General features: G+C 35.7%; 2 protein-coding genes across 2 annotated transcripts; one reads left to right on the top strand and one right to left on the bottom strand.

The window, feature by feature from the left end:
* The first annotated feature begins 8,313 nt into the window (after positions 1 to 8,313).
* LOC113289557 (serine/threonine-protein kinase BSK1-like) lies at positions 8,314 to 12,399 on the top strand. The gene is made up of 9 exons (XM_026538842.1): positions 8,314 to 9,031; positions 9,129 to 9,264; positions 9,665 to 9,798; positions 9,928 to 10,033; positions 10,412 to 10,497; positions 10,766 to 10,954; positions 11,187 to 11,351; positions 11,446 to 11,559; positions 11,929 to 12,399. The coding sequence occupies exons 1-9, from the start codon at positions 8,645 to 8,647 to the stop codon at positions 12,175 to 12,177; spliced, it is 1,566 nt and encodes a 521-aa protein (XP_026394627.1). The 5' UTR covers positions 8,314 to 8,644; the 3' UTR covers positions 12,178 to 12,399.
* On the bottom strand, positions 12,304 to 15,942 carry LOC113289556 (ATP-dependent zinc metalloprotease FTSH, chloroplastic-like). The gene is made up of 6 exons (XM_026538840.1): positions 15,115 to 15,942; positions 14,208 to 14,908; positions 13,506 to 13,752; positions 13,209 to 13,392; positions 12,845 to 13,016; positions 12,304 to 12,629 (listed from the first exon to the last, which is right to left on the bottom strand). Exons 1-6 carry the CDS (start codon positions 15,704 to 15,706, stop codon positions 12,408 to 12,410), a joined length of 2,118 nt encoding a protein of 705 aa, XP_026394625.1. The 5' UTR covers positions 15,707 to 15,942; the 3' UTR covers positions 12,304 to 12,407.
* Between the last annotated feature and the right edge of the window lie 3,209 nt (positions 15,943 to 19,151).

The following is a 19,151-nucleotide window of genomic DNA, read 5'->3' as shown; positions in this document are numbered from 1 at the left end:
ATTCAGGTCTTCAGAGTAATACTTGTATGTCCCAACATTTCTAGACTTCCTAGTCTAACCTAACAAAGTTGACCTTAGTAGTTACAGTCAAACGAATTTTGATTTTTGATACTAAAATATGGCAACCAACCTTGACATACCAACGCTTGGCGTGTTCAACCGAGCAATGCTCTAACACTAGTAAAGAGCTTCTCTTATAACAGACTGAATATTTATGGTACCGCCATTAAAAAGATTATTGTAATCACCATTTTCAGCTACCCAACTAGAAATTTAATCAAATATAGAGGTAGTTGGAGACTCACCAATTTTTAGACTCATTGGAGAGGTAAAAATCATGGCTTGCGTGACTTGGCAGTGAAGAAATATATGGATTTCAGATTTAACGACTTTATGACATAATCTGCAATCTGCATTGATACCTTTTATAAACTTCATCATTTTACTACCAACAACCAGACCATTTATTATCAATCTCCACAAAAAAATCTGAATTTTAGGAGGAAGCACCATTCAGCTGAGCCTATTGAGAAAATACAAAGAAATAAAAAGATGAAGAATCATTGAAAATTGTGTTTCGGTAATAACTGTAATGCTTCGAGTCCTAGACAGACCACGAACTAGTATGCTAGTAATAAGATCCACCTATTTGACAATGTCACCATCATGTCCAACTAAAACCCAAAAAAGAATTCAAAATCATTTCGTATGAAACAACGTAATACACTAGTACTCATTGTCCTGAACTATAAACAACATGATAAATAATGTAGATATTACTTCTTACTTTACGTGTTTTATTGCGGCATGGAATACTTGATCTCTAATCACAATCCCCACCTGACTGGATGGGCAAACTCCACATCGCATGTTACGACTTTGATTATAACAAAATTATCAAGTCTCTTACACTAGAGTTTCAAGAATATGACTTTCGCATGTAATGTTGTCAATCAAAACGAATTGAAAGTAAAGATATAGAAAAGAAAACAAGTCAAGTCAAGGATGACGTCTTCGCTGATGTCGATACGTCTTCAGAATCTTCAGGTCTTCAGAGTAATACTTGTATGTCTCAGTATTTCTAGACTTCCTAGTCTAACCTAACGAAGTTGACCTAGTAGTTCTAATCAAACGACTCTTGAGTTTTGATACTAAAATATGACAACCAACCTTGACATACCAACGCTTGGCGAGCTCAACGAGCAATGCTCTAGCACCAGTAAAGATCTTCTCGGATAACAGATTGAATGTTTATGGTACCGCCATTGAAAAGGATATTGTTCCTCAATTTCCATATATCCCAGAATAAACATCCTCCAATTTTTAAAGAAGTGTAATCACCATTTTCGGATATCCAACTAGAAATTTAATCAAATATAGAGGTAGCTGGAGATTCACCAAATCTGAGACTTATTGGAAAGGTAAAGAGTATGGCTTGCGCGACTTGGCAGTGAAGAAATATATGGTTTTCAGATTCAAAGGCTTTATGAATTAATCTGCAATCTACATTGATACCTTTTATAAACTTCCTCATTTTACTACCAACATCCAGACCATTTATTATCAATCTCCACAAAAAAAAAATCCGAAGGAAGCATCATTCAAATCAGCTTATTGAGGACCACCATTTGAAGGTCGAGAATGAACAGAAAATATAAAGAAAAAGAAAGATGAAGAATCATTGAAAATGTGTTTAGGTACTAAGACTAAGTCCTATGGGATGGATTGAGTTGCTAGATTAGTAAAAACGTATTGCAGTTAAAAAAAAGTGTCGTCTATTTATTAACACTAGTTCTCTCTCCTAGCATGTGCTCGCAGTTCAACTAGCAGTGAGATTGAAGCGTTGAATTGTTCAGCGCTGAAAAAATATTCCATGGCATCTGCGCTGAAAAAATATTCCATGCATCTGCGTTGAACTATTCAGCACCAGACCCCAGGCGTTGTTCCATGCAGCGCTCCGTCTCAGAGCTGCACAATACATCGCTTGACCTTTTTTTTTCCCTACACCAATTTTACACCACAACGACTATTTTTTTCAAATTCTGAATTTTATATATTCCCTTTTTTTTCTTCCTACTCCTAGTTTACATCACCAATGACTATGTTTTCAAATTTTAAATCGTGAAATGTTTGACAATTTGTTCCAATGGTTGTTTGTTTCAAAATTTGAATATTTACCAAAATAAGGGAAATATCTTTCTCTACATTGCAAAACAAGGTTAAAATGTTTTTTTGAAGAAATTCAAAAATTACATTGAAATTAAAATAACTTAAATAACTTAAAAAATAAAAAAGTATTGAAATTGAAACCCTACTTCTAAATAACTTAATTAAAAATAAACTTTTAATTAACTTAAATTATTACTAATATATCACTTTAATTGAGGGGATAGGTGGTAATCCAATACAGACCAAAATCTCGTTCTTCCATAGTATGTAGAGGGTTTCTCCCATTCATCTACTTCATTCAATTTTTGGCGTAGGATCTTCAAGTCAGCTTCCCTTTGTTGTTGTTAGAGCATAACTCGGTTGAACCCACCAAGCGTTGGTATGCCAAGTTTGGTTGTCATATTTTAGTGAGCCAAAACTCATTTTAAGAGTCGCTTGATCATGTACTAGAGTCAAGTTTGTATAGGTTAGCTTGAAATTATTAGGATATGAGACATTACAAGTATTGCGAAGACTTGAAGAAGTGAAGAAGTAAGGAGCTACAACAACAACATCCTCCTTCCACTTGTGGTTAGTGATATTTGACTTGAACTGTTTCATTCCTTAACGTATCTTTCAAGTCGTGCATATTAAAAACAAAACTGCAAAGCATGAATGATTATACTCTAGTTAGACATAGTATTAAGGAATACAATACGAGGTTTATTGCTTAACCATTAAACTTTGTAGATAAGACATCGCCATTATTTTTTTAATGCTATTGTGATTATGTATGGGTATAACGTGAAGATTTCATCATAGGAAACAATGTTTTACATTTCTTTTAAGGAAGTAAATTCATGAACTTGTTTTGTGAATCAAAATAGAAATCGCCATGCATTATTGGTATTGTTATTCGTTGCATATCTTTTAAAATACCAATATGTGTGATTAGTATAACCGCTCATGACTTGTTTATGTTCTTGGTAAAACTATTCACAAAGGCCTGACTTTTGTATTGGTATGACTTTTATTAGTGAAATCGATCTTAAGTAATCACCTGAGATGGTATGATCGATTTAGTGTTATTGGTATGACCGACTCTGGGTAAAAGGGAACCGATCCTAGTAAGAGGGGCAACCTATCACAAAGGGGAATCGATCCTTGTATGAGGTGCAACAAGTTTTTAGCAGAAAGGGGAACCGATCCTATGGACATGTGCATCAAGTACAAGTTAGATACCATATATATGTGGGGAACCGATCCTAGTACCTAGTCAACCGAATTTTGGTAACTAGTGTGACTATGCAAAGTACTTACATGGAGGTAAAACCGAAACTTGTTTTGGTAGAACCGCGAAACCCATGTTTAGTGATTGAGTGTTCTTGATCAATCACGCCAGATGAACCAATTCTAAACTTGTTTGGAAGTGTAGCAAATCAGTTTCAAGATTATAAGTATGAAATAGGACTTACAAAGTAAATACGTCGACAAACTTTGAACATGTGCAGTAACGCTTATATTTAATTGTCCTAAGTTATTCCTTAATAGCTAAAGGAAGAAAATCCCGGATCGAATAAAATAAATTGAGAATCTTTTATTTAAGGTTTTTAATTTTATTTTTAGAAAATGAAAATTAGTAATGTGCATTTGCTAGTTGGAGATTTTCTAAGAGATTTTCGGTCATTATTTGGACAAAGCATTTCCAGGAATTATGGAAACTGAATTTGGAATATATTGCATATCTTGAGAATATTTTCGGTTTTGGAAATTCCTTGGTGTCCAAACTTCCTTGGTCTATAAATACATTTCGAGCAAACTAATCCTCAGAGACAGCAACACTATCTCAGTTGTGATGCTACTGGTGAAGCCGCCTATTCGGAGAGGAGAGTAACCTAATTAGGCGAGATCTCTTACGACCACCCAGTTTAAAGATTTCTTTGGGATTGAGAAGCTCTATTAGTACCGTTGGTGGGAAACTAGATAATTCCGGTTTATCTTTTGTTTTCGATTGATTTGATTGACTAACGGTGGTTGAACTTTGATTGCACCTAGTTTGTTTATGCTTGAGAATCTTCTCTTCTGATATAAGATTCACTCAAAATAGATCGAAGTTTCGATGGGGATCTTTAGATTGTTTGTAGATCTAAAGACGTCTTGTGATAATCCATTGTTAACAGACTCCGTTCTGTGCGTGATTGATCACGAGAGATTCAAGTTGATTGTGTGCATGTGTTTATTGAAAATCTAAGAAGATTTGAAGAAAAAGAAGACTTTGAAGATTTCTGATTTGGGTTCATAATCTTTGGTGTGCACAATACTTGTTTCGGTAAAAGAGGATCCAACAATAATCGGTTTATCCTTGTGGTAGATTAGACTTATTAGTTGTGTAGATCGGAATCAATACAATTCTTTGTGATTAAAAGTATTGATTGCAAAATCTTAACAATTACTTTGGTAGTTGATAATAAGATAGATCTAAGAACCTGACAAAGGAGTTTATTGAGATAAACAGAAGAGCCTTTTGTCGAACTCACATCACCTGGTTGAAAAGAGTTGATACCAAACAAATGTGTTGTTCCTTTACTGTTTAGAATGCGAACCAAAGGAATTGTTCCAAGTACGTGAGTTATTACAGGTCGGAGGCGTGGGAATACAGACGAAACTAGATGAACTATAGGTTTAGTTGCTTGGTCTCAACTATACGAAGTTGGTTTGATTTTGTATAACGGCTTAATCCTGAGAGTATTCAATTCTGGACAAGGTCCCGGGATTTTTCTGCATTTGTGGTTTCCTCGTTAAAAAAATTCTGTCGTGTCATTTTACTTTTATTTTCCGCAATTATAATTGTTGTTATTATAATTTAAAGTAAATTACACAAACGTTAGTTCCTATTTACTTGATAAGTAATCCTATTGTGTTTGGTTAAGTCTGAACCATCAAGTAAACATACTTCGTTGTTGTATTGTCTCGATCTCGTATCCATAAACGATCAAACGAAGTGTGAACCGATTTGTTGTATTGTCTCGACTCAGTCCATAGACAATCACTTTCGGAGAAAGGACTTATAGGTGGAAAAGTTTTAGTTTGAGGTATATTTGGGTACCCTCGTCTTTTCAGTTGTGTTTGTGCCAAGATTTTTGAGTTTTCCATGTGCTTTTTGAGGTACTTTTCTTCTGTTTTATACTTGGAAACTTTTTGTTCTTGGTTTTTTCAAGAAGTTGGATAAGCTTATCCATTTTGTCATCTGCTCTCTACGATGCTTTAGCATCACGAGCCTGTTTCTTTGCATTATCTCTTCATGCACTTCTAACATCATCTGTTTGTTTGAAAAAACGTCTTCTATGAGATATGTCTGAGGTTTCAGAATTATGGATAGATGATGAGCTACCAAACACTGTCATATCCTCCAAATCTTCATCCATAGATACCGGAGCGGAAGTTTCAGCTTCATTGCCTTGTGTATGTTGACTGTCTTGAGTAGGTTGGGCGGAAGTACCAACTCCATCATCATTATTCATCTCAGGTTTGTAGTCGGGTTGATAGGTCTTCAAAATCTGGAAAACCGATTCATGTTTCCAAAACCTCTTAAATTCTTCTTCGTAATTCTTTTTTCCATGATAATACTGGGAAATAATGTATTAGAGAAATAATGAAAGAAAAAATTTAGAGAAAGAAAGAAAGAAATCAAAATAGAAAGAAAAAAAAACATTAATTTTTTTTCTTCGAGTACTTACATAATCCTGGATTGTCAATCCCGTAGGTCTGTTTCAGAAGTAAAGCCTAACGTGTGTAATATATCTTCTCACTTCAGATGTCAACATGTTACACCTTGATTTGCAATGAATTTTTATCCCTTTCGGTACCAGTAGGAAATCTTTTAAGGTACTCTTCAATAATCTTCTTCCAAAATATTGGACCTTTTTGATCTTTTCCTTTAATCGGATCATCGCTTATTATAACCCAACAATAAATTAGTGCCTCATCCTCTTTTGTACTAAAATGTGCCATAATTTTGTATGAACAAAATCATGTGAAGAAGAAGAAGAAGAAAATCAATTGATTTTGGTGTGAGGGATGAAGGAGAAATAGTTCTCTATTTATAGGGTAGCCTAAAAATATAGTTGTTGATGGAATCCCCCACAAAAAAAACATAATCAAATTAAATCCCAAAAAAATAATTCATCACAAATAATCAAATTAAATCATACACATATCATCTACATCATCTAAACATGAAAGATGAATCATCAGTTTGAATAAAATCGCACCAAAAATCAAAAATCATAAACAACTTAAAACCTAAAACTTGAATTTCTTAACTCGAATGATTTCGTGGATGGAATCACACCAAACCACCTTCAATCGATCACAAATTCGATGTAGAACAAACCCACAGAAGGAATTTGGAAAAAAATTTCTAGAACTCTTGAATTTGGACGTGCATTTTCGGGAGAAATAGGGGAGAAACGAGCAAGAAGTGAAAGTGGGGAAGAAGATCGATCTTCTGTGAAGGTATCGATTTTTATGGGCGTTGAATGGTGTGGTGCTGTCAACTCAGTTGACTGAGTCAAACGTTGTTCTGTGCAGCGTTCAGGTAGGCGCTGAACTATTCAGCGTTCAACGTTGTTCTATTCAGCGACTAGCTGCTAGGTTAGCACCGCCATTAGATTTAGGAGGTTGCTCCAGCTGACGTGGACTGCTAATCTATCTGCTAGATTAACACTCATAGGACTAAACCTTACAGAATGTAACGCTTGTAGTACTAAACAGACCATGACCTAGTGTGCTCGTAATAAGGCTAAGTGGAGTGGAGGAAAACATGGGGACGATAGTGACAGGCTGCAGTGGCTAAAGGCCCGATACAAATACAGTGAATTTCTCTCTGCTCGAATCCAGGGTACGTTAGCGGGTATTTAAAATTGGACGAGGTTTCAATCCTCGCCCCAAAAAAGAGAAAAACGAGGAAACAATCCTCGCTTTGTCTTTTATTATAATTAAAAATCTAATAAAATATACTTCCTCCGTCCCTATTATATAGGCGGAATATTGAATTTTTCTAGTCCCACTAAATAGGCGGAATTCTAATTCCAATATACCTTTTGACTCATATAACCTTATTTATGTTGTATTGGAAATTGTATTGAGAATAAGACAAAGGGTAAAAACAGGAAAAAACATGAAAATTTATGAAAACCAAACAAATTCTTATTGTACGAGATTTTAACTTCTCTGTCTATATAATAGGGACTGGGGGAGTATTAATAACAGATTTTGGACCCACCTTTAGTATTTTAAATAAATAAAAAACTTTTGGACGAGGAATCAATCCTCGTCCATACTAAAATTCCCCCCCTCAGCGCTCCACTCAGTTCTCTCCTCCTGGTAACGTGTCAACACTGCTCAACCCATACATCCCCTCCTCCACTCCACTCAGCCTAAGATCCACCTATTTGACAATGTCACCGTCATTTCCAACTGCAACCAAACAAGATTCAAAATAATATCGTATGAAACAACGTAATACTCATTAACAACATGGTAAATAATGTGGATATTACTTCTTACTTTACCTGTTTTGTTGGGGCATGGCATACTTGATCTCTAATCACAATTCCCGCCCACCTAACTTGATGGGCAAACTCCACCTCTAAATCCATAAAATAAAATAGACAAAAGGGTTTAGCAAGCAAGAATAGTCGACCATCAAAGATTACATAAATGTAATTTCGTTATAATTATGTGTCCTTTATGATTATATAAGATCAAAAATCATTTTGTATTGAATTAATTCTATAAATTATACTCTCTCCGTTCCTTTTTAATAGGCTCGTTTTTATAAATAAATGTTTCAAAAAAGATAAGCTGATTTCCTAATTTGAAAAGTCAAATGTTACTTTAATTTGCTGGGATCACTTTTTCTTAACTTCTTTTGATGACAAGTGTCATGTGGACCATTTCACTTTATTTATTTTTTTGCTGACAAGTGTCATGAAAACCATTCCATTTTATTTTTTTTACGAACAAGTGTCATGAAAACCACTTTCAACGATTAGTTCTCTTAATTTTCTTAAATTTCTCTAAAAACCAAAAACACCCTATTAAATAGTAACGGAGGGAGTGTCACGGACAAAAAGGAATCGAGAAAGAAAAAGGAAAGAAAAAAAGGGGAAATGAAATGAACCGCATTACCAATCCATCATTAGATCCTCTCTTTCCTTGTTTATCTGTTTTCTTCTTCCCTTTCAGACAGAAAAACAGAACAGGATAGAAAAACACACAGACATTCATACAGATAGATTTTTCAATTTTATTAGATAGAAAGATAGACAGACAGAAAAATAAATACACAGAGCCAAAATACAGAGAGAGAAAGAGAAAAGAGATCTTTTTGATTCTCTTTTTCTCTCTTTCTCTCTCGAATAGAATTCTCCAACGCCATCAATGGTTTCTTTCGATTAATTTTACCCAGAAGAAGAAGAACCCTATCATCATCATGGGTTGTTGTGAATCTTCATTGTTTACAGAATTAGGTGCTAAGAAAGATAAGATACCTCAAAACCAACAACAACAACAACCGCAACAAGGAAATCATAAACAGCCACCATTCAACCGTCATCCTATCTCCACAAACAGCTCTCCTAATTCTTCTTCTCTACCACCTGTTAATTCAATTGTTGATGGTGATGAACCACCTTCCTTTACAGAATACTCTCTTTCAGACCTTAAAGCTGCAACCAATAATTTCAGTTCAGAATTCATTGTTTCTGAAAGTGGTGATAAAGCACCTAATGTTGTCTTCAAAGGTCGTCTTCAGAATGGTCGCTGGATTGCTGTTAAGAAATTCTCTAAAACTGCATGGCCTGATCCTAAGCAGTTTGCTGTAAGTGATTAATTCTTGTTTATCTTTCTTTTATTGAATTCGAAAATTAGTCTAGGGTTTTGAATTTGATTGTTGGTGAATTGGTGTTTTCTTTTAGGTGGAAGCTGGAGGAGTTGGAAAGTTGAGGGATTCTAAGCTTGCCAATTTGATTGGGTATTGCTGTGATGGTGATGAGAGACTTCTTGTTGCTGAATACATGCACAATGATACCTTAGCTAAACATCTATTCCACTGTATGTGTATGGAACCTTTAATCCCCGTTTTCATGATGTTTATGTGATTACTTAGTTATTCATAGAGTTAGGTTTATGTTTGGTGACTACGAAATGAAATCATGGTGTGGAATTCATTAGTTAGAGCTAAATAGTGATACTTCTAGGGTATCCTTTAACTAGGTTATACTACATTCAAGAACTAGAGTGCTTGTGTTAACTATATAGGTTTACTGAGTTTCCATTAATGCTCATTATAGACTAACAACATATTCCGAACCATTCGGTTGTTTTAGATTGTTGAAATAATGTTATTGCTTTTGTTTATGTAATTTTGTTTCCATATATGTATGACTGCGAGAAATGATTATTTTCTTCTGGTTTATTTGACACTAGATCCTGTTTTCTTCACTCTTGATAGGGGAACATCAAACAATTGAATGGGCTATGCGTTTAAGAGTTGCTCTGCATATTGCTGAATCATTAGATTATTGCAGTACTAAAGGCCGAGCTTTGTACCATGACTTGAATGGTTATAGGGTTCTCTTTGATGAGGTATTCAATTTTATCTATATTATGAGGTCTTCTACATATTGCTGCCAGCAATCACTTAAAAAAATAAATCTGTATGCTGTCTTTTAGCACTCTAGTGATGCATTAGGGTCATTCTATTTCTGCTTGTAGAATGGTGATCCACGCCTCTCCTGTTTTGGGCTAATGAAAAATAGCAGTGATGGAAAGAGTTACAGCACAAATCTGGCTTACACGCCTCCAGAGTATCTAAGAAATGGTAGTTATTCTCTGTACTCCTGCTTTACGTATTTTTTGCGTTATATTTTGTGTTATTTTCTATCATCCTTCTCCCTGGCTGAATCTCCATGCCCCATCCATTGCTTATCCTGAAAGTGATCCTGCGATATTCTTAATTTTGAAGTACAAGCCACTTACTCCCGCGTGCTATATTCCTAGTTTGGTTTACATACATGTTTAATTGGGGGTTGAACTTGATAAGGAAATGTTTTGGAAGGATGCACCACGTTTCCGCCATGCGTGACCTACGAGTTGTATTGAACAGTTCCATATATGGTGTGAACTAATTTCTAATAAGTTTGTATAATTGGATATCATGAAGTAGGTTTAACTCATCCTTGTGATTGTCATAAAACAGGAAGGGTCACTTCTGAAAGTGTTATCTTCAGTGTCGGCACTATTCTCTTGGATCTTCTTAGTGGAAAGCACATTCCTCCAAGTCATGTAAGGTTTTATTTTTGGATTGTTATACTGTGCCCAGAGTTGTGCAACTACTTCAGTGTTTCTTTATGATTAGTAGCTCAGTTTAGATTAACCTATATTGATTAAAATTTACCTCAAAATATTGAGTTTTCTGATATAAGTAGCTGTTGCTCTTCCTTTGGGTTTACATGACGACCAATCTCTAGTTCCATCTATTACTTAGATCTAGTTCGAAAAACAATGTAGTTCTCTTCCTCATTTCTTTTCTCTTTCTATGTGCTTTATACAGGCTCTTGATATGATTCGGGGCAAGAACATCCTTATCTTGATGGATTCACATTTAGATGGGAAATTCTCAACAGAAGAGGCAACTGTGGTTATTGAACTTGCTTCTCAATGTTTGCAAAATGAACCTGGGGAGAGGCCCGATCTCAAGAAGCTTATTGATACACTTTCACCATTGCAGTCCAAAGCTGATGTAAGTTCTTACTTTTTTCTTTCTTGTTGTACCTACCAGACTGAGCATGTTTTACTTGATAGTTATCTGTTGCGAGCAATTGTGGCTAACGTATAGATCCAGTTCTAGAACCTCTAATTAAGTCCCTGGGACCTGGGTGGACAATATTATGATGTACACATGTTAGTGAAATTGTTTTCGTTGTTGACAAGTGGTTGCAAAATGTTAAATCACCAAAATTCTGGCCATGTAGGTTCCATCTCATGTAATGCTGGGCATTCCGAAACATGAGGAAACACCTTCTACGCCTCAGCGACCCTTATCACCAATGGGTGAGGCATGTCAAAGGAGGGATCTCACTGCTATCCATAAGATTTTGGTGACAACCCATTACAGAGACGATGAAGGAACCAATGAGGTAATTAAACCTTTTTCTAAAGGGGTATATGAGAGTGAATCGTCCTAGGTGTATTCTTGGCTGAGATTGATTGCAATGTGCTTTTTTTCATCAGTTATCCTTCCAAGAGTGGACACAGCAAATGAGAGATATGCTGGAGGCAAGGAAGCGGGGGGACTTTGCCTTTCGTGATACAGATTTTAAAGCTGCCATTAGTTGTTACTCTCAGGTAATTTCTTCTTTCTTTCCTTTTCATTAAGAAATTCAGTCTTCTATTTATATGCTACAATATCTCTGAGTCTAGTCTTAGACTGGTTATGTTTTGGAAATGAAAAATGTCATCTGATTGATATTATTTTTGACTTGTTTACAAGGCTTGCTAGTTCTTAACTCGTTTCTTGTTCTTAATGATATGAGGCATATGGCTGGTAGCTGATTGATACTATTTTTGAGCTTCGCTAGTATTATATCTAGTTTCATGCTTGTGGAAAATGAGTGGCACTTTACCTACTAGAAGTTTTTTGGTAGACACTATAGTAGAGGGTTGATATGCAAAAGGTTCTCAATTTTTATTTGTTCTCATGGTGTGTATGTACAGTTCATAGATGTAGGCACCATGGTTTCTCCGACAGTATATGCAAGGCGTAGTCTATGCTATCTCCTCAATGACCAGCCAGATGCTGCTCTCCGAGACGCAATGCAAGCCCAATGTGTTTACCCAGATTGGCCCACAGCTTTTTACATGCAGTCAGTTGCCCTTTCTAAGCTGGAAATGCACAAGGACGCTGCCGACATGTTGAACGAAGCTGCCGGCCTTGAAGAAAAGAGGCAACGGCATGGTAGATAGTGAAGCCACCAACCACCATCATCATCCAATGTTGTAAACAGAAACCATGTTGTTATGTATAATCACAGAAAAATTGTAATATAGGGAGAGTGAGGGAGACATTAGTTCTTGTTAACAGTAAATGTATGTGTTTTCCTTTTTTTTTTTCTTTTCTCCATTTGATGAGATAAAAATATATCAGAGTTCAACATTTGTACGATTTTATACATTAAATCTTAATTAGTAACTGTTCAGCCAACATATAGTTCAGCCTGCCCATCAATGAAAAGGCTCATGAACTCCTCCCCATCCACAGTTTCCTTCTCAATTAGAAGCTGAGCGAGGCTGTGGAGAATGTCAATGTGTGTTTCGATGAGAAGTGAGGCCCTGGCGTATGCCTTGTCCACCAACTCCCTGACTTCTGAGTCCACAATATCAGCTGTTGCCATTGAGTAATCCTTTTGGGTTGACATCTGAAAAATTGAAGATTGATCACATTGTTTAGTAATCTTTAACAGAACATATGGGGAAGGAGTGACAAGCAAGGTAAAAGCTCTAATAGTCTGCAAAGTATTGTATGGTATAACAGTAATAGTACGAAAAAGGAAAAGATAAGCAACTTCATAGGTTTATTTGTTTTTTTTCCTTTTTTTAGACTAGCAGTTGCAAAGTTGGAGTATTTGCTTACTTGCTGACCCAAGAAGGTATTTCCTCCACCTCCACCAATGGCAATCTGCCCTATCTTTTTGCTGAACCCAAATCTCTCAACCATCTGCCTTGCCACGTTAGAAACCTGCATGAAGTCGCTTGACGCTCCAGTAGTAACACCTTCTTTGCCAAATATCACCTCTTCAGCCACCCTGTAAGTTTGTGACAGCAAGAAATGAAAAGACAAATAAAAATTAGATGGACACACTTCATTTCTTGCTTCCTGAACTGTCATTACCGTACTCAATGCATTAACTCGCTATGGATTTTAGATCAGCGAGAATCCACCTATGCATTTTCAAAGTGGCAGCTAAAATAAGAAGAGAAGAGCTTTGTTAACAAACCTGCCACCTAAAGCAACAGCCATTTGATTCTCCAAGTAGCTTCTGCTGTACAACCCAGATTCTAGTCTCTCTTCACTCGGAGCAAAGAAAGTCAAACCACCAGCTTGGCCACGAGGAATGATGGATATCTTGGCGACAGCGTCATAATCAGGCATGAGTGCACCAACAAGAGCATGACCAGCCTCTGTTTCCAATTTAAATATAGGTTAATAGGATGAGTAAATGACTATGCAAAATCTTGTTTAAAGATATATGAACTGCAACTACATGAAAGGAAGGACGGATAGTAGTTACTACCATGATAAGCTACTAGTTTCTTCTTGTCTTCTGAAACAACTGCATTTTTCTTCTCGGGTCCAGCGATGATCCTTTCCAAGGCATCGGAAATCTCATCCTTACTTATCTCCTTGAGGTCACGTCTAGCTGCAAAAATGGCTGCTTCATTCATTAGGTTTTGCAAATCAGCTCCAGTGAATCCAGGTGTTCTTCGTGCAATCTTATCAAAGTCCACATCCTTCGCTAGTGCTTTTCCTCGAGAATGCACCTATCATGAGAAAAAGCATTATAACCTCAGAACAATGAACAATGAAAGAAGTTGAGAAAAGAATTGGGCTTTACTAGAACAAGGTTTAGGCCTTATGATGGATGCATGCTCCAAAGACCCACTGATTGTACTTTTTCATATAAGCATTCTTCAAAATCTCTACTATTTCAATCTCATAAATACATAGGTGGACGTCGTTAGAGATCATAATTCACAAAAATGCATTCAATCAATTTAGTTTCACTTTTGGCACACGATTCCTCGCATAACAAACTGTACTGGAATATGCAAAGTTCTGAGATCTGCTAGTTTCACTCATTATTAATCATCACATATGACTCGGTGAGGGGTTGATGTGAGAAGGTGGCAAGATAGTTTTCAACAAAGAGTGTATATTTAACGAAAGCATAGAGCAGCAGGTGTAAAAGATTATAGATAGATGGTTTTGAAAGTACCTCGAGGATCTTTACTCGACCAGCAACATCAGGCCTGTCCACCGTAACCTGTCGATCGAACCTCCCAGGCCTTAACAATGCTGCATCAAGAACATCTGGTCTGTTTGTTGCGGCCAAAATGATCACACCATTGTTCCCTGAAAATCCGTCCATCTCTGTCAAAAGCTGATTAATTGTCTGTTCTCTCTCATCATTCCCACCTCCCATACCAGTTCCACGCTGCCTTCCCACAGCATCAATCTCATCTATAAATACAATACATGGAGCCTTGGCTTTTGCTTTCTCAAACAAATCTCTAACTCTCGAAGCTCCAACACCCACAAACAATTCAACAAATTCTGATGCAGCACATGAGAAAAATGGCACACCAGCCTCTCCAGATACTGCCTTGGCCAAAAGGGTCTTACCAGTTCCAGGAGGTCCAACCAACAAACAACCCTTTGGAATTTTAGCTCCTAGGGCAGTGTATTTATCAGGATTCTTCAAGAAATCAACAACTTCTTGCAACTCCAATTTTGCCTGGTCAGCCCCAGCAACATCGGCAAATGTGACTCCAGTTTCAGGAACCTCCTGAAATTTGGATTTTGATTTTCCAAATTCCATTGGACCCCCTAAACCTCCTGGGCCACCGGCTCCTCCCTGACCTCTCCGGAACAGGAAGTACAGTCCAGTTAAAGCCAGCAATGGGAAGAACAGATTACCTACAACAATACTAAGTGTCAGCATCAAATAACCTCACCCAAACAATTTGTCAAAAACTAAGTATGAACCCCAATACTGATAACATTTCACTTACCAAGTAGTACCAACTGCACATTCAATTCGTGGAGTACTACTAAAGCAAAAAATTATACTGAATAATCAAGAAAATTACAGAAAATTAATAAAGGAAGAGATTTTCAATTACCAATGATACTGAAGAGCCCTCCATTATTAGAATCACCCTCAGAAACAGAGATATCAACACCATTCATAGCCAATATATCAATAAGGTCTGGGTCATTAGGCACAGTAACTGTGGCCTTGACTCCATTAACAGCTGTAAGCTGAAGAAATCCACCTTCTTTATTGAACCTAACTCTCTCAACTTTCCCTTTCTTCACTGCATTAAGAAATTCACTGTATCTCCATTGAGAACCTTCTGGTAAATCAGATTGTGTTTGTGGTTTAGGCGCAGTAGCAAGAATATTTTCTAGGGACGCATTTGAAGTAGTGGGTTTTGCAGCTTCAACTTGAATCACAGGAGGTGGTGCATCAATGGCTAAAGCTAATTGACCATTTTGTAAAACAGTGCTGAAAATGAATGCAGCACCAGCAGCAGCTAAATTAGCTTTAGATGGTTCTTTGTTAAGAATGGATTTTAAAGTTAGGGTTTTTCTTTTAGATAAGAAGGATAGAGGGAAAGAAGAATTGGTTGTTTTTGGAGTTGGTGGTGAATGGAGAAGTTGAGTACTAAAGAAAGTTGAAGAAAGCAGAAGATTATTACTTGTTGAACCCATTTTTTCTTTCTTCCTTCTCTAATGAAATCTAGGTTTAGTTTTGCTATTTATCTGATTAATTTTGTGGGTTTCCTGTGAATTTTGATTTTGGTGGTGTTACGTGGAGTGAATTGAATCAAATGTTTGAAGTGGTGAGGAAGAAAAGAAGTGTAAAAGGAGGTTTTTTCTACAATTTCTTTGAAATGGAGGAAGAAAACAAGAGTTGTAATATCTACAGCTATCGACAATAGATGTGGAGAGATTGAGAGGTGGAGAGGAATTCAAATATCTTTTACCCATTTCTTCATAGACCCTTTTGAGATTAGATTTTGGTGCAGAGGACTTTTTGGACAGTGTTTGTTTGTTTGTTTGTTTATGCTATGAGTCAGATACCTGACTCAGAATTATTTTTAGTCATACCATGACTGAATCAAGTTGTTGGGCGTACACAGATGGTTTGGATTTTTTTTTTGTATCCATACAGGGGTCAAACAAAGAAAGAAAATTTATAGATGCAGTAATTTTCTAATATTAGCATTCTCTGTTGCTCCAATGATAAATTACTGCACGTATGAATTTTCTTTCCTTGTTTGTCTCCTGTATGGATATAAAAGAAATAGTTAGAATAATATTCCTGTATAATTCGTCGAAACACGAGCATATGCGAAAGTAATAAAAAATAAAAGAGAAGAATATCAATATTTCGGTCCTTAATTTAGTGTTTGGATTTGGAGTTTGACCATTGACTATTTCCCCCCGGATAAAAAAATAATAATTCTGTAACCGATTTCATCTTTTTGTTTATTCTAAAAACATATATCAAAAAAGAATATAAATTTGTAGACAAACAAACTATTACAGTTTACATAAAATTTTCTTTTCTTTTATGTTTTTTTCTTTTTTAAAAAAAAGAAGAAGAAATCTTTGAAAAAGATTATAGAGAACCACCATATTGTAAAATTGCTTAAATGTGGTATCAAGGAGTAGCAAAGACTAGAGAGACAACAATATAAAAATTTATAGGAAAAAAACACTTACCTTCTGACCGAGGATATCTTGCAACACAGTTTTCTTCTTTAACTACTTTTTGGTCGATAATTTCATATGTTAAGTCACAAGTTCTTATACGAACTTCTCTACTACGAGATCTCATAAAAATCTTATTATTATGTAACCTTAACATCGAGACTACACTACCTCCAATATAGTATGATGATGATATCATTTATCTTTCATTAATTTTTTTTTCTTTTTCTTCTCAGCTGACCAAAACTAACATGATTAGTAGAAGTACTATTTGGAAACCAAACCAATGCAGGCTGATATTTTATATATGTTTAAATTTCCAAAATTTACTCAGTTCTAAAATAAGTAAAAGATAAGAAAAAAGAAGGGGTTTCTAATCCGCGTGCATCTTTCAATTTGTATACAAGAGCTTGAGAAAAAAAAAAAGAGTTTCCAAAATTAGAGATAAGTGATAGTATGCAACTTGAAAAAATTCCTTGCTCAGATCGCTACAATGTGTTACCTATGTTCAAGGTCCGGCCAAGGTACCAAATGCCGGTGTTATATATAACAACTGTGTAGAGCCTTTCTTGCTCACATACTCATTGGTTTTGGAGAAGAAAGTCATATTGATCTTGACGAAAGAATCTATATTCTTAAATATTCCATTAACAGATTGAGACGTGGCATAAAAAGAGCAAAGTGTGATATTGCTTTAGGTAATCTTTCTTCACCTCTCTCAGATTCTAGTGCTAAGAGTTTGGGTACTGAACTTAATATTAAAGCCAAGAATTTAGTTGTGGATAACCAACTTGCTTATCCACTTCTGGTGACTTTATTCTTTTGTCTTGTGCATTCTCTAGTTTTAGAGAATGCATAGTATGGAGAAGTTTTGTTGTGACAAATATTAGAAGGATGTATACAATTTAAATCATATTATACTGAGAAACTGATGAGATCTTCTATGAGTTTTTCACTTAACAAATTCTTCTTGGTAGATGGTTTTTTTTTAATATTCCTACCACCCAGTCACGAACCGTGACCTATGGGTCTAAGTACGTTAACCTGTCTTGCTATACAAGTTTCTTGTCATGGAACAATTTCCTTGTTGACCACGAAGCTATTTAGTCAAGGACACTTATTCTCTATAAATATGCCTTGAAATTTATTTCAACGTATATTATATAATTTTTGTCTCTCAATCTTAAAATACATGGATACATCTAGATCTAAGAATTGTGTACAAGAAGGAGAAAAAGAGAGTCGAAAAGATGGTATTGAAGAAGTTATTGGGTCTTATGATTATCCCTTTAGCATATCTTGCTTATTTGCTCCCGAACATAGGAATTCCAAACCTTTTCTGATGTCCGCTGATCTTGTTGGAAACTTGATGAGAGATTTCAAAGTGGTGTTTGATCAGCTTGCTGCAGCTAAGAAAAATATTGATCTTCTGAAATCAGACTTAGTGAAGACTTCAGAAAATCTTGCGTCTCTGAGAGATCTGGTAAAAGATTATATCTAAATGCTTTTCTTATCTATTTTATATTTTTACTAGTTAAATCCTTGTAGGAACTCTGTTCTTATTGTTTAAGGAGGAACACTAGTTTTTGGAGTAGTTTTTATGTGTTACGTTAGCTATTCCAACGATTATCATCATGCATAGTTAAAGTTTATTAATTAAATTTATTTTGGAAGATGACTTGCAATACCTAATTTTCATGGTTATATATATGTATTGCTTATTTTGTGAGATTCGTTTTTTGCTATCATTATTTGGTGATTAGAACACATATCTCATATTTTCTCATAGGTTAAGCTCTTTCACTCATGCAAAAGAGGAGTAAACTATTTTGAAAATGACAGTTTTTGATCTCTCCACGATCACACATTTTGTGAATAAACTGCTACAAGATTCCGCAAGATGTTCTTTAGGGATCGACTTACTTCCTGATTATGTCTCCACCAGGGAATAAGTGGTGAACTTTAATCTCTACGTTCGTACATGGCTAGAGAAATTATAATTCTTATGTTGAGTCATATAGCACTAATTGTTCTCTTGTTCATAACTGGTGTAGAAAATAGTTTGTGTTGATGATTTTTCTCACGAAGATATTGTATCTTAGTGCCTCTAACACTAAAATTGGTATTCTTAACTTCTTTGTTCGAACTGGCGAGAAGAGAGAAAAATATTGGATACAAATTTATTTTGTTCGTAAGTGGTTAATAAATTTAAAGTTCAAGAAAATTCTTCTCTTGTGATTAGAATAAAGTTCGCGTTGTCGTTCTTTCGGGAATGACTTAAATGGGAGAGTGATGGTTGTCGTAAGTGCGCAATCAAATTAATAATCTTATTTCCACACAATTAACTGATAATATAATGGAAGTAAGGATCATTCCCACGAAGAGCAGTGAGTTTTAGTTGTCAAAGTGTCACAAAGGGGGGGGGGGGGGGGGGGGGGGG

Source organism: Papaver somniferum, chromosome 6 (assembly GCF_003573695.1).
Source record: "Papaver somniferum cultivar HN1 chromosome 6, ASM357369v1, whole genome shotgun sequence".
Lineage (NCBI taxonomy): Eukaryota > Viridiplantae > Streptophyta > Magnoliopsida > Ranunculales > Papaveraceae > Papaver > Papaver somniferum.
The sequence above is the reverse complement of the archived record's forward strand: the minus strand, read 5'-3'. Positions and strand labels throughout refer to the sequence as shown.